At 47.3% G+C, this 26,593-nt stretch overlaps 1 protein-coding gene and 1 pseudogene across 2 annotated transcripts in view; one reads left to right on the forward strand and one right to left on the reverse strand.

Moving 5' to 3' along the window:
• Positions 1 to 21,995, reverse strand: part of ZNF606 (zinc finger protein 606) — a 26,654-nt gene extending 4,659 nt beyond the window's left edge. Inside the window, exons 1-6 of one of the 2 annotated variants that reach the window (XM_023184398.1) lie at positions 21,568 to 21,995; positions 20,468 to 20,549; positions 19,867 to 19,923; positions 18,980 to 19,068; positions 8,393 to 8,519; positions 8,004 to 8,099 (exon numbers count right to left, since the gene is read on the reverse strand). In XM_023184398.1, the coding sequence (XP_023040166.1) occupies positions 8,004 to 8,099; positions 8,393 to 8,519; positions 18,980 to 19,068; positions 19,867 to 19,923; positions 20,468 to 20,498 (400 nt within the window). In that variant the 5' untranslated portion in view covers positions 20,499 to 20,549; positions 21,568 to 21,995. Of the gene's footprint in view, positions 1 to 8,003; positions 8,100 to 8,392; positions 8,520 to 18,979; positions 19,069 to 19,866; positions 19,924 to 20,467; positions 20,550 to 21,486 lie in introns of both variants that reach the window. The other variant, XM_023184400.3, reaches the window with a different exon arrangement.
• On the forward strand, positions 21,283 to 22,650 carry LOC111521176 (annotated as a pseudogene).
• Positions 22,651 to 26,593: the final 3,943 nt, after the last annotated feature.

Below are 26,593 nucleotides of genomic sequence, written 5' to 3' on the forward strand. Positions count from 1 at the left end.
TGGGCTGTGCAGGATGTGTCTTTGTTAAACAAGTACCTGAAAGAAGCTTGACGGTTAAAAATCCTGCCCCTCCCTGAGATTGGAACATCTCCGGGTAATACCCATTGTGTGTCTTGTTTACTGAGTAAGGAGAAAACACCTTTAGGAATAAGGTGGGACTTGCTGGAGCAATACTGCTAAAAGGTTTATGGAGATGTCGCATATACATCTCAAGGCACAGCATTTTCCTTTAAACTTATTCATGTTACAAGGATTTGTTCATATGTCTTACTGCCGATTTCCTCCCTACAATAATCCTATTGTCCAGCCACTCCCTTATCCTTTTAATGATAAAGATAATTCTCAATAAATACTAAGGGAACTCAGAGGCCGGTGCCAGTGTGGGTCCTCTGAAAACACAGCACTGGTCCCCTGGGTCCCGCTTTTCTTTCTCTATACTTTGTCTCTGTGTATTATTTCCCTTTCTCAAGTCTCTCGTCCCACCTAACGAGAAGCACCCACAGGTGTGGAGGGGCAGGCCACCCCTTCAATCATCAAGCGAGGCTTCAAGCCAGGCTGTTACCTATGACAAAATGCTATCACATTGTTTCCTATGTCACAGAATCCAGTCAATCACACAAGATCCACCAACCCAAAAGGCAAACATCATCACAGTTTATGGATACCCCTAAAGTTACACTTCTATCCACCACAGAATATTTTTAGAGCAATGATAGATGGACTAGGAAGACAGCACAGTGTAAAAAACAGACAAAGGAGTCACAGTCTGCTAACCTATGCTTGAACAATGGCCCTGCTGCTATCCTCAGAGAACTTTTCTGATAACTAATGAGACTCAGAATCTAGCCAAACTCCTGGCAAGTTTAATACACAGGAGCTGCCTATTGTCACTGCTGAAGTATCAGTTCTCTAACAACCAAAGGAGGCTATATTAGTTTCTTTCTGCTATTGTAACAAATTACCACATATTTAGTGACTTAAGATAATACAAATTTATGATCTTACCATTCTGGAAGTCAGAAGTCCAAAACGGCTTTCACTGAACTACAATGGAGTTATTGGCAGGGTTGTGCTCCCTCCAGGAGCTCTAAGGAATCTACCATATCCTTGCCCTTTCCATCTTCTAGAAGCTGCCCAAATTCCCTGGTTCACAGCTCCTTCCTCCATCTGCAAAGCTCATCACTCTGACCTCTGCTTCTGTCATCACTTCCTCTCCCTGTGTCTCTGACTCCCACCACAATCTTGTAAAAGGACCCTTGTGGGTACAGTTAGAATCCACTCAGACAATCCAGGATAATCTCCCCACAGCAAGATCCTTAATTTATTCTCATCTGAAGGTCCCTTTTGCCATACAAGGTGCACTATTCACAAATCCTGGAGATTAGGATGCAGATATCTTTGTAGGGGAAGTCATTATGCAGACTGCCACAGGGTCTAAAGTCCCAGGCAAGTCCAACAAGAACTAGACCCTGTCCTCCCTCTGCTTCTTTTTCTCTCTTTACTGTATGTAATTTCCCCCCTTTTACCACCCAAGTCCATTATTTTTTGTTCAATTTTTTTGAGACAGGGTCTCACTGAGGCATCATAGCTCACTGTAATCTCAAATTACTGGGCTCAGGCAATCCTCCCACCTCAGCCTTCCGAGTAACAGGACTACAGGCGTGCATCCTGTACACATAACCATGCCTGGCTAAATGTTTTTAAATTTTTTGTAGTGACAATGTTCTGTCATGTTGCCCAGGATGGTCTCAAATTCCTGGGCTCAAATAATCCTCCCACCCTGGCCTCCCAAAGCACTGGGATTACAAATGCGAGCCCCCATCCTGGCCCCCACAACCATTATAACAGAGGGTCTACTCTGCACAACTGGCATTTATTATCAATTTCAAGCTCAGCTCTTAAAAGTTACTGAATTATGTTCATATAGATTTTAAATCCTTCCAGTAAAAGCTTTTACAAATGGAAGCTGACCAATTCCCTGACCAAATGAAAGACCAACTGAAAGACCAAATGAACAGCTCTTGTCCAACTTTACACTCACTCAGTACTTGTAGTCTACCGAGTGTTTCCAGCACCAGAGTTGAGGCAAGAAAGTATGGTCTCCCTGGAAGTCAGAATCTATGTGATGAGAGGTCATACCAAACAGTGATGAATATACATGAAATATCACTCTGAGGCTGGGTGCGGTAGCTCATGCCTGTAATCCCAGCACTTTGGGAAGCTGAGGCAGGTGGATTACCTGAGGTCAGGAGTTCAGGACCAGCCTGGCCAACATGGTAAAACCCCATCTCTACTAAAACAATACAAAAAAATTAGCCAGGTGTGGTGGCAGACGCTTGTAATCCCAGCTACTCGGGAGGCTGAGACAGGAGAATTGCTTGAACTCAGAGGGCGGAGGTTGCAGTGAGCCAAGATCACGCCACTGCACTCCAGCCTAAGCAACAAGGGCGAAACTCCATCTCAAAAAAAAAAGAAACATCACTCTGAGATAGTGGGGTTATAGAATAGATGCTAAGTGGGTGGGAGATCAAAAAAGGAGATCAACACTGACTGAAGTGATCGAGGATGGTTCACACAAAAGAAACAACATGAGCTCAGCCTTGAAGCACGACCTGGGTACAGAATGACTAGTCACTCGGCATGAGCAGAGGCATGCATGGCGTGACCAGTGTGTAAGGAGGAAGATAAGGAGACCTGCTGAATAAACCCCAGGAACTATTCAGGAAATGAGAGAAATAATAGAAAAAATAGAAGGTCTTGAAATCCAGTTGTTTTGTTAAAAGGCCACTAGAATCACTCTAGGTTGACTGACAGGGACCTCATAATGAAGGATTTCAGGGATATAAACCTAGAAATAATACCTGAGGTGGCTAACAAGAAGTGAGAATTTCCTCATCAACTTGGGCTGGAATTTTATGAGAAAGGGGCTGGACTGAGAGTGATGATGGAAGCTGAATGACATAACTAACATTTCAGAGGAAGAAAATCTTGGGAGTTAGAAGGGAGATTACTTCTTGGAGAGGAAAGAGTAGGAAGTCAAGATGACTTCTTAATCTCCAGCTTAGGGGACATGCAGAAATACATCTCAGGAAGATGGGAAAACATCTAGACAGAGGAGACAAGATTACTGGTTCTATCGGCTGTGATCAAGGAGACAGCTGAGATGCTTCGTAAAAGGGAGAAGTGTAAGGACAGAGGTGCTGGAATTGCAGCGCTCTAGATGGTAATTAAGAACGGGCAGCACTGAAGGTAGAAGAATTAAAGCTCCTGGAATTCATGAGCTCTTACGGGAAAGTTTCCAATCTGAATAGAAAACAACTGGCGAGATTCTCCACCAAAGTCCCCTCCATTAGAGTGGGTGGAAGATAATCCAACTTCAGGACTCAAGAAGAGATGGTGGCACATTGCCAAAAATAGTAAGATAAAGACAATGTGTATAATATTCCTACTGTTGAAAACGTGAAAAGTAACACAAATTCCTACATGCTTGTAGTTGCATAAGGAAACTCCGTTATGCACATAACAGAAATTACTAAAAGTGATTACCTGGGGCAGAATGTCAGTGAAAATGGCAAAGTAAAGACATCTAAAATATCAACACTCTGTAAAACCAACTAAAAAACTGGCAAAACTGTCAGAATGCAATTTTTCAAAATTCTGTAAATTAACCAAAGCCTTGCAGCAACCAGGAAACATTTATTCCAGAAAAGTAAATTTTAATAACAGTAGGCCGGGCGCGGTAGCTCAAGCCTGTAATCCCAACACTTTGGGAGGCCGAGACGGGCGGATCACGAGGTCAGGAGATCGAGACCATCCTGGCTAACATGGTGAAACCCCGTCTCTACTAAAAAAAGTACAAAAAACTAGCCGGGCAAGGTGGCGGGCGCCTGTAGTCCCAGCTACTCGGGAGGCTGAGGCAGGAGAATGGCGTGAACCCGGGAGGCGGAGCTTGCAGTGAGCTGAGATCAGGCCACTGCACTCCAGCTCGGGCGACAGAGCGAGACTCCATCTCAGAAAAAAAAAAAAAAAAAAAAAAGAACAGTAAGCTATATGGGGTTTTAACTTACCCTGGTCCCATTTCTGGCTCAGTAACAGCCTTTGAAAATGACAGCTCCCACTTCTGGTACTTCGGTGAGCAGAACAAAGCTGGAGCTTTTTCAAAGCCTCAATCCCAAAGAACCGTCATTACTAGACCTGCCTAGTGGCTCCCTGGAAGACTCCACTGGAAAAGCTGGTCTTTATTTTGCCTGACACAGAACTCTCATAGTGTTAAAAAGCCTCTAGGGAGGACATACTTCTCTAACATTTACAGGCAATGTTTTAAAGTCACCATTGCCCAAGGTGATGGCAAACAGGTGGGGCCCAAAACACAGGAGTCAAAAAGATAGAATGAAAGAACTGAGGAATGAGATGTCTATAGGGACTCTGAGAAGCTCCAACCTAGAAGGCTACATGCATACACATAATAACTAAACTAGGGCCAGGCGTGGCTCACGCCTGTCATCCCAGCACTTTGGGAGGCCGAGGTGGACAGATCACAAGGTCGGAAGATCGACACCATCCTGGCTAACACCGTGAAACCTCGTCTCTACTAAAAACACACACACACACACAAAAAGTAGTCGGGCGTGGTGGTGGGTGCCTGTAATCCCAGCTACTCGGGAGGCTGAGGCAGGAGAATCGCTTGAACCCAGGAAGCAGAGGTTGCAGTGAGCCAAGATCGCGCCTCTGCACTCCACCCTGGGTGACAGAGCAAGACTTCATCTCAAAAAATAAATTAATTAATCAATTAATTCAATTTAATTAAAGCCAAAGAGAGAATCCTGAAAGCAGAAAGAGAGAAGAAACTCATCACATACAAGGGATCCTCAAGAAGATTCACAGCTTGTTTCTCAGAAACTATTTAGGCCAGAAAGAAAACTATTCAGGCCACAAAAAAAACACGACAATCAAGAATTCTGCTGGGCGCAGTGGCTCACGCCTGTAATCCCAGCACTTTGGGAGGCTGAGGCAGGCTGATCATGAGATCAGGAGATCAATACCATCCTGGCTAACACGGTGAAACCCCATCTCCACTGAAAAATACAAAAAAAAAATTAGCCGGGCGTGGTGGCAGGCCCCTGTAGTCCCAGCTACTCGGGAGGCTGAGGCAAGAGAATGGCGTGAACCTGGGAGGCGGAGCTTGCAGTGAGCCAAGACTGCATCACTGCACTCCAGCCTGGGGGACACAGCGGACTCCGTCTCAAAAACAAAAACAAACAAACAAACAAAAGAATTCTACAGTCAGTAAAATTATCCTTCGACAATGAAGGAGAAATCAAGAGATTTCCAGATAAACAAAACTCCACAGTTTGCTGTTAGCAAACCTGCCCTATAGGAAATGCTGGCTGGGGATAGTGACTCATGCCTGTAATCCCAGCACTTTGAGATGCTGAGGCAGGGGCATCACTTGAGCTCAGGAGTTCAAGACCAGCCTAGGCAACATAGTGAGGCATCGTCGTGTGCACCTATAGTCCCAGCTACTCAGGAGGCTGAGATGGGAGGATCACTTGAGCCTAGAAAGTTGAGACTACAGTAAGCCATGATCATGCCACTGCACTCCAGCCTGGGCAACAGAGTGGAAATGCTAAAGTGAGTCCCTCATGCTGAAATGAAAGAACATTCAACAGTAACTCAAAATAAAAAACATCAATAAAGGCAGCTACATAAGTATGAAAAGACAATATAAATACAATTCTTGTTTCTAGCTCCCTTTTTTAGTCTCTTAGAAGACAACTGCATAAAGCAATAATTATAAATCTATATTCATGAACACACAACGTATAAAGATGACAAAACAGCAAAAAAGAGGAGAGCAGAGCTATACAGAAATAAAGTTTTGGTATACTATTAATATTAAACTAGTATTAATCCAAACTACATTGTCATAAATCAAGATGTCAATTGTAAGGCCAGGTGTTGTGGCTCACACCTATAATCTCAACACTTTGGGAGGCCAAGGCAGGAGGATTGCTTGTGCACAGGAGTTCAAGACTAGCCTAGGCAATACAGTGAGAAGTCGTCTCTACAAAAAAAAAAAATTTTTTTTTTTAATTAACTGAGGATGACGGTGCATGGCTGTAGTCCCAGCTACCCAGGAGGCTGCGGTGGGAGGACTGCCTAAGCTTGCGATGCAGAGGTTGCAGTAAGTCAAGATTGTGCTACTGCACTCCAGTATGGGCAGAAGAGCAAGACCTTGTCTCAAAAGATGTTAATTGTAATCCCCAGGGCAACTATCAAGAAAATAACTCAAGATTTTTTTTCTTTTTTTTTGAGACAGAGTCTCACACTCTTGCCCAGACTGGAGTGCAGTGGCACTATCTCAGTTCACTGCAAGCTCTGCCTCTCGGGTTCACGCCGTTCTCCTGCCTCAGCCTCCCGAGTAGCTGGGACTACAGGCACCCGCCACCACGCCCGGCTAATTTTTTATATTTTTAGTAGAGACAGGGTTTCACCATGTTAGCCAGGATGGTCTCGATCTCCTGACCTTGTGATCCACCCACCTTGGCCTCCCAAAGTGCTGGGATTACAGGTGTGAGCCACCGTGCTCGGCCAAAATAATTCAAGATTTTATAGTAAAAGAAAAGTGGTTACCTGTGTGTATGCCTCTGTGTATCTCTGTTTTGGGGGAATAATAGTAATGTGACTAAGAACAGGGAGTATAAGTGAATTATTTTTGGTGTTGTTTTTGAGACAGGGTCTTGCTCTGTTACTCAGGCTGGAGTGCAATGGTGAAATCACAGCTCACTACAGCCTCAACATCCCAGGCTCAAGCAATCCTCACCTCAGCCCACTGAGTAGCTGGGACCACAGATATGTACCACAAAGCCCAGCTAATTTTTAATAAAGGAGATTTTTTTTTTTTTAGCTTACACATTTTAAGTAGCTTTCAGATATTTGAACATTACCTATATTTTAAAAATCTATTTTGTTTGGTATCCAAGAAGATGTAAGTAAGAACAAAAGCCCAAGCCAGGCACCATGGCTCATACTGTAATCCCAGCACTTTGGGAGTCTGAGGTGGGTGGATTACTTGAAGTCAGCAGTTCGAGACCAGCCTGGCCAACATTGTGAAACACCGTCTCTACTAAAAATACAAAAAACAGCCAGGCTTGGTGGCGGGTGCCTGTAATCCCAGCTACTCAGTAGGCTGAGATGGGAGAATCGCTTGAACCTGGGATGCGGAGGTTGCAGTGAGCTGAGATCGCACCACTCACTCCAGCCTGAGCGACAGAGCAAGACTCTTGTCTCAAAACAAACAAACCAAAAAGCCCAAAAAACCTATTTTTTTTTTTAAGGAAGTATCTGTAGTTATAGGTTACAAGTTTGGCAACAGAAGGAATAAGGAAAACATTTTAAGTAGCTACATGGATGAGAGGTAACATTAGAGGAAGGGACTGCAGAAAACAGGAGCCATCACCGGGCACGGTGGCTCACGCCTGTAATCCCAGCACTTTGGGAGGCCGAGGCGGGCGGATCACGAGGTCAGGAGATCAAGACCATCCTGGCTAACACGGTGAGACCCCGTCTCTACTAAAAATACAAAAAATTAGCCGGGCGTGGTGGTGCATGCCTGTAGTCCCAGCTACTCGGAGGCTGAGGCAGGAGAATGGCGTGAACTCGGGAGGTGAAGTTTGCAGTGAGCCGAGATAGTGCCACTGCACTCCAGCCTGGGCCACAGAGTGAGACTCCATCTCAAAAAAAAAAAAAAAAAAAAAAAGGAAAGAAAACAGGAGCCATCAAGAGAGCCGACAGCGAGGAGGGAAACTGTAGCGCATGAAAATGGCTACCTTATTAGGATGGTGATGCTTCTTTGCTCTAAATTAAAAGCAGCAAGAGAAGAAAGCTCCTTAGAGGGAATTCTAAATGTATCTGAGGAAGGTAACTCTTCATGGCCTTATTCCATTTCTTAACAAAGAGGGCTTGGGGGGAAGTTCCTTGTTCAGCCTGGGCTCTGCCCTCACCTGGACAAGTGCGTTGAGGACATGCCTGCTCCACCGACCATGGCTCTTCTCCTTGCTCCAACAGGGAGATGACCTCAGGCTTGGCAATCTGATTTCCTGTGCATGGAGGAAAAGCATGGAACTCATGTCATGAGGCTTTGGGACAGCCAAAGAAAGCTTCTCTTGCCTATTGCTCCCTGTGACTTCTCAACCTGGGCAGAATACGCAAGGTCCTTCCCACTCCATGCTCTGTAAGCATTAGGAGTTTCGTCCCTGAACCTCAGGGCCCAAGATCATCTCAGCTCTTCGGAGACACCACCCTCGCCCCTGCAACAAGCTTCTAAAACATGGAGCAGCTGAAGGCATTACCATGGGAACAGCTTCGTTTACTTGGGCAGCACCTGCCTTACCCACAGAGAGCAGGTGCCCATAGGTCTCCAGCATCACATCGCGGTACAGAGTCCTCTGAACAAGGTCCAGCTGCCCCCACTCTTCTTGGGTGAAGTCCACGGCCACGTCCTTGAAGGTCACTGGTTCCTAGAAGAACACAAATGTTCCTTCTCAGCCTGTGACCACCGCCTCCAATATTTCTAGGGATGGAGTGAGGCTGACAGCCCTCGGGAGAGAAGACAGGATATAGAGAAACTGTCCTGGTTATTCACGAGTCTGACTAATGTGAGGCAGGGCTCACTGAGAACCACCCAAGACCCCATCTTTGGCATATACTCTTAGGGAATTAGATATCTGGGCCCACAAGAACCACAGCAAAGCTAAGCAGGTCTCTTCGAAGACTCTTGCCAAATTCCAGCACACTGGCTATGTCCCCCACCTTGGCAATGCCCCACTTCTGGAAAGGCAGTCATGTCATAAGGCCTGGACTGGTGCAGCAACAGGCTATAAGCAATGGTTGCAAGCCAGAGACCTTTAGGATGGAGTCTTTGCTTCAACACCCAGATCAAGGACCTGAAAGCATGATCTGCACATTCACAAGTTGTCTTTCTGGCCATGGTGGGGAGCCTTCCATTCCCAGTTCATCTCTGTCCCAAGGACTGAAGCTAAGGGTGTGCAGGATGCCCCAGAGCAGCCCAGTCCAAGGAAAATTGGTTACAGCTGCCATCAAAAGCACTTTAGTTACAAACAATCTAAACTGATTTTTTTTTTTTAATGAAAGCAAGGAAACTGGAAAACTAGAAGGAAAAAGGAAGGGTAATCTAAGTCTGATTTTTCCTATGAATACATCCCTCAAGTCCTTTTATTATTATTTTTAAATTATTTTTCTCGAGACAGAGTCTCACTCTGTCGCCCAGGCTGGAATGCCATGGTGCGATCTCAGCTCACTACCACCTCTGCCTCCCAGGTTCAAGTGATCCTCCCGCCTCAGCCTGCTGAGTAGCTGGGACAATAGGCGTGCACCACCACGCCTGGCTAATTTTTGTATTTTTAGTAGAGATGGGGTTTCACCATGTTCACCAGGCTGCTCTCGAACTCCTGATCTCAGGTGATCCGCCCACCTTGGCCTCCAAAAGTGCTGGGATTACAGGCATGAGCCACTGCACCCAGCCTCGAGTCCTGACCTGAGCCAGCCTTCCCTGCTGAATCTTCAGTGTACCAACTTTTATTGTCTCAATTGCTTCCCCTCTACGTTCACATGACGGGCTTAAAACAAAGAACTGCTTCTGCTCCAATAAATACCATACCCTGAAAAGTCAACTCCTGCTCACAACCCCCCAGGCTCAGCCTTACTGTACCCCACGGCAAGGACTGTCCATCCTCTTTTCCATGGCTGAACCTCACCTCTGTGTCCCACATCCTCGGAGGCACAGAATCATCCCTCCCAAAGCCTCACACCCCCCGTAGAGACGTCTCCTGCACCCTCGTCCCACTGCTTCTGTGTCTCATGTCCTCAGAGGCACAGAGTCACCACCCCTGCAGCCTCACACCCCCGTAGAGACGTCTCCTGCACCCTCGTCCCACTGCTTCTGGCAGCCAACCTCCTCCTGCCAGGCACAGGGCACTCCCACCTCTCCTTCCTTGTCGTCCGGCCTTGCCCCAGGGCAGTTCCTTCTCTCCCTTTATTATCCGTTTTCCTGTTCCTTGGTAATGGAAATTTTTTCTGAATATTTGTCATTTTTGCTGATCTATATTGAAGTATTTTTGAGCAATAATTATATGACTCTTATTTTTACCAAGTTCTCACCAAGATCTCACCAATGTCTTGTGATTGCCAAGTCCAAAGTTTGATTTCTGCCTTTACCATTTTTTTTTTTTTTTTTTTTGAGACAGAGTCTCGCTCTGTCGCCCAGGCTGGAGTGCCGTAGCCGGATCTCAGCTCACTGCAAGCTCCGCCTCCTGGGTTTACGCCATTCTCCTGCCTCAGCCTCCCGAGTAGCTGGGACTATAGGCGCCCGCCACCACGCCCAGCTAGTTTCTTTGTATTTTTTTTATAGTAGAGACGGGGTTTCACCGTGTTAGCCAGGATGGTCTCGATCTCCTGACCTCCTGATCCGCCCGTCTCGGCCTCCCAAAGTGCTGGGATTACAGGCTTGAGCCACCGCGCCCGGCCGCCTTTACCTTCTTGGCTTATGCAGCATTTAGAAATGCTAGCCACAACCTCCCTCCATGATACCCTCCCAAACCCCCATGGTCAATGACAACTTCTTGGTTTTCCTCTCACAGACTGCCCAGATCTCAGTATGCTTGACGGCTACTGTTTCTACATTGTATGGTAATGTAATTTTTTAAAATTTAAATGTAACATGGAGTTGGGAGCAGTGGCTCATGCCTGTAATCCCAACACTTTGGGAGGCCAAGGTGGGTGGATCCTTTGAGGTCAGGAGTTTGATACCAGCCAGCCTGGCCAAGATGATGAAACCCCGTCTCTACTAAAGTACAAAAATTAGCTGGGCATGGTGGGGCACTCCTGTAATCCCAACTACTCAGAAGGCTGAGGAATGAGAATCCCTTGAACCTGGGAGGCAAAGTTGCAGTGAGCCAAGATCGCACAACTGCACTCCAGCCTGGGCGACAGAGTGAAACTCTGTCTCAAAAAATAAAAAAACAAAAAACAAAAAATAAATGTAACATGGACAGAGAAGTGCACCACACCTACGCCAGATGCACTTTCACAGCGCAACAGCACCTGGGGAGCCAGCTAGGCAGCTGTGCTGATGGCCCAGGGTGCCTCTGACCCGGTACTTGTCTCACACATCCTAACCTCCCTGGGGTGGCACCTTCTTAGATGGCTTCAATGTTCACATACACTAACAAGGTGCAAACCCACACCCTAACGGCTGTCCAGCTGGTAGACCAAGCCACAAATTCACTTCTCAGCCCTCCCAAGACCCCAGTGGAATCACTATATGTTTAAAAATACAGGAATTAGGTCTAATAAACACAAGAGGAACGAAATCGTGAGAGTGGTTCTGCGGTCCCTAATAAAACAGTGGACAGTGGCAATGACCATCAATGACTGCTCAGCCGCAGGTGAAAGGCAGACAGGTGGCTTTATAACGGAGTGGTCAGCCTGACAGTACCTGCACCCACTAACCCACCATACGTGAAAATGGGACAACCAGACACCACGTGCTCATGGATGCAAGCAGCACGAAGAACCCAGCACCACCTACGAAGTGTTCTTTCCAAAAATACCAGATGAGTCTACTCAGGCCTCTAGTCCAACTACTGCTCACAGGAGACGAGACGATGGAGAAACGTATTCAATGACAACATGAAGGCAAAAATCAGGCAAATCAACGAGACCAGTGACCTAGTTTCTTCCGCATAGGAAGCACGTGCAGTGTGTGAGCCTTGTTTGGATCCTGATTTGAAAAACCAACAACTGTAAAAAGTTATTTTAGGGACATGTAGAGAAAACAGTATGAACTGGATATCAGGTAACATTGAGGAATTATGGGTAATTTTGCTGAGTATGATAAACGTATTATGATTTCTTCCTTAAGGGTACATATCTCTTAGATACATACACAGAAACACTCACAGGTGAAATGATACAATTCTGAGATTTGCTTTCAAAGCCTCCAGTTTAAAAAAGGTTGTGTTGGAATCGATGAAAAGAAATGCAGAAAGCAGAAAGCTGACAGCTGCTGAAGCTGGTCAACACGGGTGCTTGCAGCAGGCTGAATGACACCCCCCAAAAGATGCCCATGTCCTAACCCTAGAACCTGTGACTGTTATCTTAATGATAAAAGGAACTTTACAGATATAATTAAGAATCTTTAGTGGGATTATCCTGGATTATCCAGGTGGCCCAATGTAATCACCAAAGTCCTTATCAGTGAGAGAGGGAGGCAGGAGTCAGAGTCACAGGAGATATAACGCAAGCAGAGGTTGGAGTGATGTACTTTGCAGACGGAGGACAGGGCATGAGCCAGGAAGCAGTCTCCCTTGAGCTTCCAGAAGAAACACAGCCCTGAAGACCCATTTTAGACTTCCGAGCTGCAGAACGTAGAATAAATTCATGTTGTTCTAAGCCATAAAGTCTGTGGTAGTCTATTACAATAGCAACATAAAACTAAACTAATACAGGGTTCATCTTCTACTTTGGGGTTCAAAAATCTCCTAAAAAGCTTTTTTTTTTTTTTTTTAAAGAAAGTTAAAGAAATAACCCAGCCAGTGAAAAAAAAATGGGGGCGTCAGCACCTTGAATTCCACTCATTCCTCCCAGAGGCAGAACAGATGAAGGTCAGGCTGACCAAATAGACCAGAGGCGATTCCAGCCCCACACTAGGAGGCACCATGGTGAAGCAGGTGCCTCCTGCAAGAGGACTCTAGGAGAGGCAGGAGTGAGTCAGGCTGAAAACAGCAGGCAGAAGCCTGTACTTGAATAGCTTTGCAAGTGCCCCACCTCGCGGGCGGCACTGCCAGCAGCCATGCACTTACACCCAGGCAAAAGTCCCAGGAGCCTCCTCAGACTTGAGACTGCGGCTAAGTTCTCAGGCTGCCCAGATGCGTGGAGACCTCTTCCGTCCCACCAGATGGGGAAGAGAAGGGAGTCTGTGGCCTCACAGCTCTTTATCTATGAAACTGGAAGTACAGCTGACCGGCTGACCCTGGCCCATGCAGGCCCACGAAACCCAGGGCATGCCTCACCAGGAGGGCAGAGGGGAATGGAAGGCACCAATCAGGAGTCAGATCTACGCAGCTGCAGTAGAGCAGGGCTTCCAGCCTCACAGCCCTGCCCTAGACCAGATGACTCTTGGAGATGAGAAACCCCTGATGCAGATCAAGAGACTGAACTAAGTAGCCACAAGGCCAGAGAATCCAGACAACAGCCACATTCAACTTTCAGAGAACTGTAATTCTTATTCTCAGATTCTCAGATCAGAGTGATTTCAGTATAAAGTGGGACAGGATGCTACAAGAGAGGTTGAGAGAAGAGGAAAGCATTCACAGAGTAAGAAAAGACCAGAAGACACAGCAATTAGTTCAGGCCCTAGAGAGTTCTGCTGTGGTGAGAACATGATCATCACACCCCCAAACTCCGCCAAGAAAAGGACATGGAATATAAAGAGATCAGAGACATGGCAATTTGTTCAGGAGGTCCACCACCTAATAGAAGAGCCCAGAAAGAGAACATAAAGGAAAAGGACAAGAGGGAAGTATTACTTTTTAAATAACACAAGACTTCTTAAAATAAGACACACAAAAACACTAGCCATAAACAAAGACAGGCACATTTGACAAAGACATACCAACATTCAAACATCTGACTGACAAGACACCACCAGTTAAGACAAGCTACAGACTGGGAGGAGACAGTTGATATGGGACAAAGAATTAGGATTCAGAATGTGTGTGAAATACCTACATTAAAGTTGGTCTCTAGAAATCCAGGAATGGGGGAAGAGAAACAAAGACAGAAGGAAATACAGACGGACAATAAAGACATCAAAAGGTACTTAGCAATCAAGAAGATGCACATGAAAGTCATGCAATACACCTTTCTGGTCCTGAGGTAAGCAAATATTTAAAAGACCTGATAATGTCAAGTGTTGACAAAAATGCAGGAAAATGGGTATTTTCTCCCAGAGTGGGGAGACTGTGAAGTAGCTTCGCCCCTTGGAGAGACATGTGGCAGCACTAGTAACATTGAAAGTACATACCTAGCCGGGCATGGTGGCTCACGCCGGTAATCTCAGCACTTTGGGAGGCCGAGGCAGGTGACTCATGAGGTCAACAGATGAAGACCATCCCGGCCAACATGGTGAAACCCCGCCTCTACCAAAAATATAAAAATCAGCTGGGTGTGGTGGCATGCACCTGTAGTCCCAGCTACTCAGGAGGCTGAGGCAGGAGAATCGCTTGAACCAGGGAGGCGGAGGTTGCAGTGAGCTGAGATTGCGCCACTGCACTGCAGCCTGGGCAACAGAGCAAGACTCCATCTCAAAAAAAAAAAAAAGTACATACCTAAAACCAGGTACAATTCTGCTTCTAGGGGTATGCCTAGATAAAAAAACTACATAAACACGTGCACAAAGTGAAGCTACAGGAATGTTCACACAGCTTTGGCTGGAGAAGCAAAAACAATGGGGGAAAGAGGAATTTATAAACCTGTCCATAAAAGAAACCATGAACAGAGGTGCACTTCTCTAATGGATACACTTGGCAGCACAAAAGGAACAAACCTGACTTCTCTGTATCTATGAACACGGATGGACCTCAAAGTTGAAAAAAGAAAACTACAGGAAAACTACATGTAGAAAAAAATCACTGGGAAAAAAATAGAGTGTTTGACCGGGTGCAGGGGCTCACACCTATAATTCCAGCACTTTGGGAAGCCGAGGCAGGCAGATCACTGAGGCCAGGAATTCGAGACCGGCCTGCCCAATATGACAAAACCCCACCTCTACTAAAAATACAAAAATTAGCCAGATATGGTGGCACATGCCTGCAATCCTAGCTACTTGGGAGGCTGAAGCACAAGAATCCTTTGAACCCGGGAGGCGGAGACTGCAGTGAGCCGAGATCACCCACTGCACTCCAGTATGGGCAACCCAGTGAGACTCTGTCTCAAAAAAAGAAAAAGACTGTCTATGTCTATCTAGTTTATCATCTACATATGCATATGAAAATGAATTAGCTGTGTACAAACTGAATCCGTGAGTGGTTGCCTGAGAAATGGTGGAAAGACAAAGAGTACTATGTAAAAGAAGAAAAAGATAACAAACATGACAAAACAGTAATAAGTGTTCGCTGATGGTGATGCCATTTGCTTCCTTTTTATACTCTTCTGTAATTATGAAATTTGTCAAAATTAAAATTAAAATAAATTTTTAAAAAATTCAGAAAGGAAAAAGGGGACATTTTCAAACTGTAAGCCCCATGGGCTAAAAAGCAGGAAAAAAAGAAAAGGTGCCCCTAACTGAACATGTAACCAACCATGTCCGGGCCCACAAATCATGGAGACCTCACCTCCAGGATGGTAACGGGACCGGGCACAATGGCTCACGCCTGTAATCCCAGCGTTTTGAGAGGGCAAGGCAGGTCAGAAGTCTGAGGCCAGACTGACCAACATGGTGAAACCCTGTCTCCACTAAAAATACAAATTAGCTGGGTGTGGTGGTGCATGCCTGTAATCTCAGCTACACGGGAGGTTGAGGCATGAGAATCCCTTGAACCCAGGAGGGGAGACTACATCAAGCTGAGATTGTGCCACTGCACTCCACTATGTACAACACAATGAGACTCTGCCTCAAAAATAAAAATAAATAAATGAATGGTATGGGGACACAGTAAACACCTTCAGCCTAGAATTGCAAAGAAAATGCAAAACCGAAAGGCCAGAAGGAAGAGATGGTGGAAGACAGGAACCTAGTCTCACGGGCTGTGGAGATGAGAGGGACCCTTCAAGGATAGGAGAGGAAATGCAGGTTTCACTGTTGCCTGATGCTGAGATTACCGTAAGGGTGCTAAAGAGAGAAGAGTCCTGCTAGAGGGAGGAGCAAACCCTTCTGTTCCACAGGTCACCCTCAGGAGCTGCATCTGTATTTTCCAATTATATCCTAGGATGACTTGCAAATGTGTTTCACCCAAATTCTCATAAACATTCTTGCACACATCACTTTGTACACACGTATAAGCACTTATCTAGGCATTCTAAAGCACTTTATGGAATCTGCTAACAAACCAGCCACATATATAAACCCTGTGAGAGGCTGAAGGAGAGAAGACCAAGGGTGCTGAGCTGGGTCTCAGATGTTTGCCAACAGATCTTACCCAACTGCTCCCCCTTCAAGGAACCTGGGGCAATTCAGATGGCTTCTATGGTAGATTTCACTGCAGAGAAGGGAAACAGAACTAGACTGTGCACATCCTCAAGTCTGACCAAGGATGAGAGCAGATTATTACTGATGTTTTATGTACCTAACGTTTGTTACGCAGATATCCTAGGTGGATTGTTACAGAGGGGTTTGAATGCTTCCATATTTGGACAGGCTGGTTGGGGTTTTTTAGATGGAATGAGATATTATCACTACAATTATTATTTCCCCCTATTTCTAGAAATAAGGGGATCTGGGCTTCTGTAGTTAAAACCTCACTATTGAACATACTTCCATGAATGGACTATTCAGATAATGAGGGATGACAGCATTTGATGTTTTCACCAGATAAATGCTTTATTTCAATAAAGATTTAAACTCGGAGGGAACAATAAAGGACACAGGGTTCTTTTGCATTCCTGAAGATCTCACTTAGTTAAAAACACACAGCAGTCAAATCCAAGTTTCCCACAGGAAAAAATCCAAAGTAAGTGTGGGGAGGGGGGCCAGCCAGGAGCATGTTATCAGAAATCACAACTCTTCAGACATTGGAGGGTGTTGTTATTTTTAATTCTGTTTTATTTTCTCGGCATTAACTTGGATAATTCTCAGAAAGCCTAGCATAAATTAACAGCAGAGTGTAGCGTGGTGGTTAACAGGGCTTCTTCGCGGTGTTTTATTACAGCTAACTTCTACTCCTCAGAGTCTGATTCACGGGCCCTCTTTCAGGCTAGCCTAGCTTCACTACTGATAATTCTGTTTTAGGATTTAATAATGACTGTACATTGTAACAGCAGCACACCTCATAGCTGCCCAAGTTCTGATACCAGGCAACAATCACCTTGCATCACATGGTTCAAGCCCTTCTGCTTCCCATCTCATCTGGACCAGGGATAGCAACGCTGCCAAGTGGGGACTTATGATGTACTTCACCCACCAGATTTGAAACTGTGGGCGGTTTCATTAATTTTTTTAATTTCAGGGGGAGGCACAAAGTAGAGACATGATTTTTAAATCATTTTATATCCAAGTATCTCACATCTGCTGGATTCATTATTTTAACTTAAAAATAAAAGACCTAAAAAAAGGTAATGAAACTGTTTTTCTTCATCTTTCATAGCAGGGAGTTAACAGGGTAAATGTAACTTTGATGAATTAGAAAAAACAAATTTTTAAAAATCTCCCATTTAGAAATAGAGACAACTCTAAAAAACTGAAAACAAGAAGTTAAAAATGGCTGCCTCAGTCATTAAAAGAAGTATTGACGCAATGCTACAACATGGATAACTCCTGAAAACGCAAACACTATGCTAAGTGAAAAAAGCCAGACAAAAAAGGCTGTGCCATATTATGATTCCACTTTTATGAAAGTCCAGACTAGGCAAATTCCTAGGAACAGAAAGTACACTAGTGGTTGGGAGGGAGTAGGGGGACAGGGAGTGACTACTAATGGGTACAGGATTTATTTTTGGGGTGATGAAAATGTTCTAGAATTAGATACTGGTGATTGTTGCACAATTCCGTGACTATACTAAAAACCACAGAATTATAAACTTTAAAAGGATAAACTTTATAGTATGTCAGTCCCATCTCAATAAAGCTATTATAAAATTTTTTTTAAGTGGCTGCATCTGGTGAAGAGGCTGGGCAGGAGGACCACAGAGAGACGACACCTTTCCTAAGTGACTCCATTGTCCTATTTCTCTCAGGAGCCACCCTGTCCCCATAATCACAAAGGACCCTGCTTTGATTTCCTTATACCTCTCCTCCCTAGTTCCAAGGTCCTGGTCAGACTGAAGCCTGAAACACCAGCCTGCTTCCCACAGCCCTCCTCTTCCACACCCATCATCACATTTCAAACCCTGGTGCCCCCTGATCCCAAGACTTCTGAGGCTCTGCAGCAGGCATTCAGGGCCTGGCTGGGTTCATCCTGGCCTCTCCAGCCTCAAATCTAACTGGAGTCAGTCTCACTCAAACACTGGTCACGTAGTGTGCCTGCCACCCCCACCCCTGTAGTGCTGCAGGAGGCCAGACTCCCACTCACCAGGCTGTGCCCAACTGGCTGATGCATTCTTTTCACCTCTTGGCCCAGGTCTCCCAAGCAGCCTTCCCCTCCACAGCAAAAGCTGACCTCACACAGACTCTGTCCCATCTCCCAATTCATCAGGTGACTGAGCTCCTCCGGGCCTACCCTACCCGTCTCAGGTTTCTCACGTCCCACACTGCATGTGTGGCTCCAGGTAGGCTGTGAGATGTCCTCAGGTGAGTGAATAACCCTGGAAAAGGGTCTGGGAGCTCCTCAGGGTGGAGGCTCACACCTGTCCTTGTTCCCCTCACAGCAGGCACTGCACAGCATACGCCTAAATCAGGTGCTAAAGACATGAGTGAAGGTGGCAAGACAGAAGTGGGGCTACCAGCCAAAAGGGCTGCCCCTCATGCCCCACAAGCGGCCAGGCTAGTCGGAGCTCAGCACTGTGGACAGGTGGGTCCGCAAGGCCACGCTAGTCGGAGCTCAGCCCTGTGGACAGGCTGGTCCGCAAGGCTCCGAAGCCCTAAAAACAGCCTGATTCTCCCTGCCTGCTCTCAGGAAGCATTAACTTCCAGTTGCTTCCTTTCCTACTCAGACTCCAACTGTTGTAAACTGGTGAGCCACATCAACTGGGATGACCAGGGATAACCTGGACATCATCCTTTGGGAACAGAACAGCCCCATCTCACCTGAACCTGGGCTGCTGGGAGCCCAGTGGCCCTCCTCCCCTCCTCCAGGCTCCCCTCCACGTGCCAGGCAGGATCCTGAGGACACAGAGCTAGGAAACGAGAAAAAAGTCATGGAGGCAGCTCTCGCTGCCAGGAGCTCACCTGTCCTTCTGGCGGGCTGAGGACCAGCCCCTGCCCCTCCCCCTTGAATGAGGCAAGAGACCCACTTCCTCATTCTATAGATGAAGGAATTAGGGCTCAGAGAAGGTTAGGAAAGTACCTGAACACATGAATCTCTCATTGCCCCCCCCCCCCCCCGTGCTATAAGGTACCATCTCTGAGAAGCAGTGTCTGGTCACAACCTTCCTGGGCCTGAACCTAAATGGCCACACATGAATTCTCATGCATCTTGAGACGTCACCATCACCTTATTGCTCACTAGTTTTCTGATTCTTCCTTGCTCCAACTCTGCAGAGACAGATCTGGACCACCTGCCCTAAAGCCCCACCTGGTCTCCATTCTTTTTTTTTTTTAAGATGGAGTCTGGCTCTGTCGCCCAGGCTGGACTGCAGTGGCGCGATCTCGGCTCACTGCAAGCTCTGCCTCCCAGGTTCACGCCATTCTCCTATCTCAGCCTCCCGAATAGCTGGGACTACAGGCGCCCACCACCTTGCCCAGCTAACTTTTTGTATATTTAGTAGAGATGGGGTTTCAGCGTGTTAGCCAGGATGGTCTCGATGTCCTGACCTTGTGATCCACCCGCCTTGGCCTCCCAAAGTGCTGGGATTACAGGCGTGAGCCACCGTGCCCAGCCCACCTGGTCCCCATTCTAATCTCCAGCTGTGGCAGAGCACTACAGCGAGAGGCCACAATATGGCAGCCCACAGCTGACCGGGCTCTTGACTCACCCCAGGAGGCCCATGGGTCAACAGCCGTCATCCCCCAAGACTGGTCCGTAAGGGCACCTGCACAGAAGGATCAGGTTAGGACTGTGACACCAAACCTAGTGATTCGAGGCGACAAAATACAAGAGGAGACTGACTTGCTAATGGGCACTACAAAATTCCATAAACAGAGCCCAAAGGCATGTAAAAAAATCCAACATAAGCTGGATTCACACAGGCAATGCACAGGTGAGTCGCTATTACTTAACACTGTTTTAAAGTTACCAACCAATGCTATATAAGTAAAAACAACAAAGCTGAAAATATATACAGGAGCAGCAGAAACAATATTTTCTTATATGTATTACTGTTGTTTAGGAAACCCCATAAACCACCAGAAAATCTCTTAAAACTAATGATACCTCTCAGGAGATGCCTATGAAACACATAAAAGTTAGTGTATTTTATGCCAACAATTTTCCTCCTTTATCACCAATCAGTTCTAATTTTGTACCAAGATAGAGCCCCTTCCATCCTCAGAAGTCCTCAGCCTGTCCCAGCTCTGACCCGTGACTGCAGCAGCTAATGTTGGGGGAGGCCCAGAAGAAACACAATTTGGACTCACCCCAGGAGGCCCATGGGTTGATGGCTGCCATCCTGAGGACTGATTGACCAGGCACCTGCTCAGGAATACTGCAAATTCCAACCTAGTGACAAAAGTGAAATAAGACAAAACTAGTCCTTTGTCACAGAAGACCAAGCGGGAACAAAGAAGGGAATCCATCCACAGAAGCGACAAAAACACTTGTAAGGAGCATCATCAGAAAAGAGAATTTACATGTCAAAAAAGTAACACAATTCCTGGAGAGAAATGAAGGGTAATTTGCATAAGCTGGAAAAAAGCATGATCCTGAATGAGAGGGTACAAATTTGTCAGCCGTTCCCAAGAGACAGCCAGTCACCACACAAATGGAACTTTTGGATTGACGACAATTATTGTAAAATCAACTTCCAATCCTCATATATTAGTGGTTGCCTAGAGCTGGGGGAAAAATGAAACGGGGAGTGACTGCTTAATGGGAACAAGGGTTTCTTTGTGGGGTGATGAAATGTTCTAAAATTAGTAACGGGGATGGTTGCACAATTTTATTAATATACAATAAAACCAGTGAATTACACACTTTTAAGTGGTTAAAGTGGTGAACGTTATGCAAATTTAATCCCACCTCCAAAAGAAATTCACGTCCAAGATTTACTAAGCCTAAACTTGTGTGTGTGTTGAGGACTTAGGGATGAGCCTGGCGCCCAGACCCCTAACTCCTCAGGTTCCAGATCTTTGTACAAGTCAGCAACCTCTCGACTGGATTCCTGGGTATGTGTATAAAGCACTAGAACACACAGTGGGCCTCAGGAGCACCGGAATCAGCGCGAAAACGCAGAATGCAAACCGTATTTTGCACCGTTATTTGCAACTTGACAGTGACCGCCACCGTCACTGCATGTTTAAGGGAACCCGGAGCTGTTTCCAACCCCGATCTGACGTCCTTCACAGTGCTTTGTGTGAACTGGCGGGGGGAGAAACGCCGGCTGGGGAATGAACGGGGTTATTCGTCCCATCAATGGCCTCAGAAGCATCCTTATCACCTGCTTCCAGAGCTCCCGACCCAAATTTCCTCCGCAAGACCGACGCGGCCGCGACGCTGCAGAAGCTCGTCCCGGCCTCACCTGGCTTGCAGCCGCCGGTCCCCCTTGAAAGCGGCGCAGCAGGCTCGGGGTCGCTTCGCCCGGGGCGTTTGGCTTTTGTCCCGCGCCGAGGTCCGGGCCAGCAGTGCGCTTGGGAGCTCCAGACGCGGCCTCGGGGACAAAGGCGCGCGGAGCCGACGTGCAGAGTTCACCCAGGCCCGTCCGGCCAGACAAGGAAGAGCGCCCGGAGGCGGGAGGCCGGAGGCAGGCTGCTGGCTGGAGAGCCGAAGGCAACGGGGGCGCAAAGCCGGCGCGGAAAGGGCAGGCGCAGGACCCGCCCTGGCGCCGCCTTTCCCCGCCGGCTCTCCGGACCCCCGAGCCCCGCAGCTACAGCAGCCCCACAGCCCGAGCAAAGGCCTCGCCTCAGCCGCGGACAATGGCGGCTGCTTCCCCGGCTTCGACCGGGGCGCGTCGCGGGGTCTGCTGGGAGCTGGAGTTCCAGGCGGGCACTTCCGGCGTCGGGCAACTGCGCCGCCATGACAGCTGCCTGGGCTGCCCCGCCTCGCACCGCCCTACTTGGGCGGGGTCAGGACCATTCTGGCAGCTGCGTGGAAGCCGGCGGCAGGGTGGACTTTGATGTCCCAGCCCCAGACCACCCTCCTCCACCGCCGCCTCCCACTGCAAAAGGGCCTGGGTAAGTCGCGGCGCCGCGGGCCTCAGTTTGCCCGTCCGCAAAATGGCGCCTCGTGATCCCGGGTTTCCCGGGAGGAGCTCGGCGAGTTCTCAGCGCTCTCGAGGGATCCTTCCATTTGGCGTTCGCAAGATTGTGAAAAAGTGGCTGCTGTTACTCTCTTTATTTAAGATAAGGAACCTAATTCGAGGTACCCCTCTCTGAGAAGCCCCACGGCTGAGAACGTCAGGGCTCGCTCCCAGGTCTGTTTCCAGAGGCCAGGCTTTATGGGAGCATGGATTACCAGCGACGCATCCTGTGAGTTTTCCTGTATCAATATGTATGGAGCGGTTCGGACGCGGTGGCTCATTCCTGTAATCTCAGCATTTTGGGAAGCTGTGGCGGGAGGATCGATTGAGTTCAGGAGTTCGACACCACCCTGGGCAACATAGCGAGACCCCATCTCTACAAAAAAAAAAAAAACAAAAATTAGCCCGGTGTGATGGCGCGCGCCTGTAGTCCCGGCTACTCAGAAGGCTGCAGTGGAAGGATTGCTTGAGCTCAGGAGGTCAAGGTTGCAGTGAGCTAGGATCGCACCACTGCACTTCAGCCTGGGCAACAGAGCAAGACCTGGCCTTAAGAAAAAAAAATAGGCCGGGTGCGGTGGCTCACGCCTGTAATCCCAACACTTTGAGAAGCCAAGGCAGGTGGATCGCCTGAGGTCAGGAGTTCGAGACCAGTCTGGCCAACATGATGAAACCTCGTCTCTACTAAAAATACCAAAAATTAGCCGGGCGTGGTGGCGGGCACCTGTACCCAGCTACTCGGGAGGCTGAGGCAGAAGAATCGCTGGAACCCGGGAGGCTGAGGCTGCAGTGAGCTGATATTGTGCCATTGCACTCTAGCCTGGAGAACAAGAGCAAAATTCCATCTCAAAAAAAAAAAAAAATGTATACATACACACACGTACGTGGAGAGGCGCTGGGAAATAGAGCAGGGGGCACGGCTAAGGACTCTGCCTTGGCGGCTGCCATTAAAAAACACAAACAGGGAGGCTAAAAATGAAAGAGCCTAAGGTGTTGACCCTGAGCCTGATCCTGGAGGATCCCCTTGGCAGAGCCCATTGACACCCCTTTGGGGTCCTCACAGAGCCGCCTCCTCACCTCTGTTAAGGATGACTCTAACCCAGAGCTTCCTTGCTCACTCCCCTCCCCATGCCCAGTCCCTGTGCTCCTCACTCTCCTCGTCTGTTTTGTCCACCCTCATTCCCACTGCTCCTAGGGTCTGATCTGGGCTGGTTGTCTTCCCTCACTCAGCACCTCAGTGAGAGACCCACTTTTCATGTACCCACTGCTTGCTGCTTGCACATTTTTACTTAAAATAATGTTTTTTTTTTTTTTACTCGGAGTTTTGCTTTTGTTGCCCAGGCTGGAGTGCAATGGCGTGATCTCTGCTCACTGCAACCTCTGCCTCCCGGGTTCAAGTGATTCTCCTGCCTCAGCCTCCCAAGTAGCTGGGATTACAGGCACCTGCCACCATACCCAGCAAATTTTTTGTATTTTTAGTAGAGATGGCATGAGCCACTGCGCCTGGCCCAGTCCCTTCTTTATATTAGCTGCCTAATTTGTTAAAATTCACATGTAACCTCACTACTTCCTTGCCTAAAATCTTTCAAGGGTCTCTGTAACTTCATTATAAAAGCTGTATCTCTCGTCACTCCTATTTCTCCTCCCACTTTTGTTGCTCTCTGACACTCTCCATTTCAGCAACTTTAAGCCAGTTACTTATCTCCTAACATGCTCCTAAGCCTTTGCACACACTCTTTCCTTTGTCTAGACAACCTCTTCCATTTGTTCCATATCCAGTGTAAATGTCCTGCATCAGTCAACACCTGATCTGGGGCCACCTCTCCTCTTTCTAATAGAGCTGACCCTTTGCTTCTCTGAAACCCATGCACACACACAAACACACACCCCACTCCTGAGCCACTTTTACCACATTTCTTCCCTGTCATCCTCTGTAGGTGTGGATCCTCACAGGCCACAAGCAAGTCTTGTCTTGAACACCTCCACACCTATCACAGGGTAGGTGCTCAATGAACGTGCAAGGAAAAAAACAACGCTGGGTGTGGTGGCAGGCATCTCTGGGGGCTGCTACTCTGGGGGCTGAGGTGGGAGGGTCACTTCAGCCTGGGAGGTCATGGCTGCAGTGAGCCAAGATGGCCCCACTGCACTCCAGCCTGAACAACATCCTGTCTCAATAGACTGGGCACAGTGGCTCACACCAGTAATCCCAGCACTTTGAGTGACCAAGGCGGTGGATCATCTGAGGTCAGGAATATGAGACCAGCCTGGCCAACATGGTGAAACCTCGTCTCTACAAAAATACAAAAATTAGCCGGCCATGATGGTGGTTGCCTATAATCCCAGCTACTTGGGAGGCTGAGTCGGGAGAATTGCGTGAACCCAGGAGATGGAGGTGGCAGTGAGCCAAGATCAAGCCTTGGCTCGATCTTGGGCCATAATGGGAAGCAGAAGCTGGACTTGCCTCATCATACCCTCCTCCCTTCTGGAATTAGTGATAGAACAGACTCTTTAAGTCTGATAAGAAACATTTACAGTCTGTTATCTCTGGAGGTTTCATCTGCATGATAAAACCTTGAGCTCCACAACCCCAGACATTCCTTTCTATTGACAATAACCCTTTAAATCAATTGCCAATCAGCAATCTTTAAATCTGCCTATAACCTGGAAACTCTCTGTACCATTGTACATCTTATACGTATTGATTGATGTCTCATGTCTCCCTAAAATGTATAAAACCAAGCTGTACCCTAACCACCCTGGGCGTGTCCTCAGGATCTCCTGAGAGCTGTGTCAGGGGCCATTGGTCACCATATTTGGCTCAGAGTAAATCTCTTCAAATATTTTACAGGGTTTGACTCTTCATCAACAATGCCATTGTAAAAGGCTCATGGAGAGATTCTGCATGTACTTGCATGCTCTTTCTCTCTCTCTTTCTCTCTTTCTCTTTCTTTCTCTCCCCCAACCCCTACCCCTCCACCATCCTGCCCTTTACCTTCTGTCATGTGAGGATGCAGTGTCCAAGGCACCATCTTGAAATCATCATCGCCAAATATGTCAGCACCTTGATGTTGGACTTCCCAGCCTCCAGACCAGAAGGCAGTACATTTCTTTTTTTTTTTTTTTTTTTTGAGACGGAGTCTTGCTCTGCCGCCCAGGCTGGAGTGCAGTGGCCGGATCTCAGCTCACTGCAAGCTCCGCCTCCCGGGTTCACGCCATTCTCCTGCCTCAGCCTCCCGAGTAGTTGGGACTACAGGCGCCCGCCTCGTCGCCCGGCTAGTTTTTTGTATTTTCTATTAGAGACGGGGTTTCACCGTATTAGCCAGGATGGTCTCGATCTCCTGACCTTGTGATCCGCCCGTCTCGGCCTCCCAAAGTGCTGGGATTACAGGCTTGAGCCACCACGCCCGGCGGCAGTACATTTCTTTGTAAATTACACAGTCTCAGGTATTCTGTTATAGCAGCACAAATGGACTAAGACAACTCCTGAGATAGGAAGGGGTGAGGTAAATGTAATCAGAGTTGGGGTTTTAGATCTTAGTCCAGTAAAGGAGCTGGAACTGTTCTGTATAAACAAAGGGCAAGGTAATTGCTACATAGATTCTTTTTTTATTATTGCTGATTCTTATCCTAAAATAAAGGATGTTGCCACTATACATCCACTAAAATGACCAAAAATAAAAATACAAAATCAAATGGGACGACATGGTGCCAACTGGAATTCTCATACCCTGCTGATGGGAGTATAATGTGGTACAGTCACTTTGGAAAAAAGTTTGACAATTTCTTATAAAATTATACATAAACCTGTACTATGATCTAGAGATTCTACTCTTGTTTGTTCAAAAGAAAGGAAAACATCTGTCTGCTAAAAGGTATGTACAAGAATGCTCACAGTGGCATTATTGACGACAGTCCAAACCAGGAGATAATCCAAATGTCTTGTTACCAAGAGAATGAATAAAGAAATTTTGATACGTCAGTTTAATGGATTACTACTTAGCAATAAAAATAATTAGCCATGGGCCGGGCGCGGTGGCTCAAGCCTGTAATCTCAGCACTTTGGGAGGCCGAGACGGGCGGATCACAGGGTCAGGAGATCGAGACCATCCTGGCTAACACGGTGAAACCCCGTCTCTACTAAAAATACAAAAAACGAGCCGAGCGAGGTGGCGGGCGCCTGTAGTCCCAGCTACTCGGGAGGCTGAGGCAGGAGAATGGCATAAACCCGGGAGGCAGAGCTTGCAGTGAGCCGAGATCCGGCCACTGCACTCCAGCCCGGGCGACAGAGCGAGACTCCATCTCAAAAAAAGAA

This window comes from Piliocolobus tephrosceles, chromosome 21 (assembly GCF_002776525.5).
Source record: "Piliocolobus tephrosceles isolate RC106 chromosome 21, ASM277652v3, whole genome shotgun sequence".
NCBI classification, from domain to species: Eukaryota; Metazoa; Chordata; class Mammalia; order Primates; family Cercopithecidae; genus Piliocolobus; species Piliocolobus tephrosceles.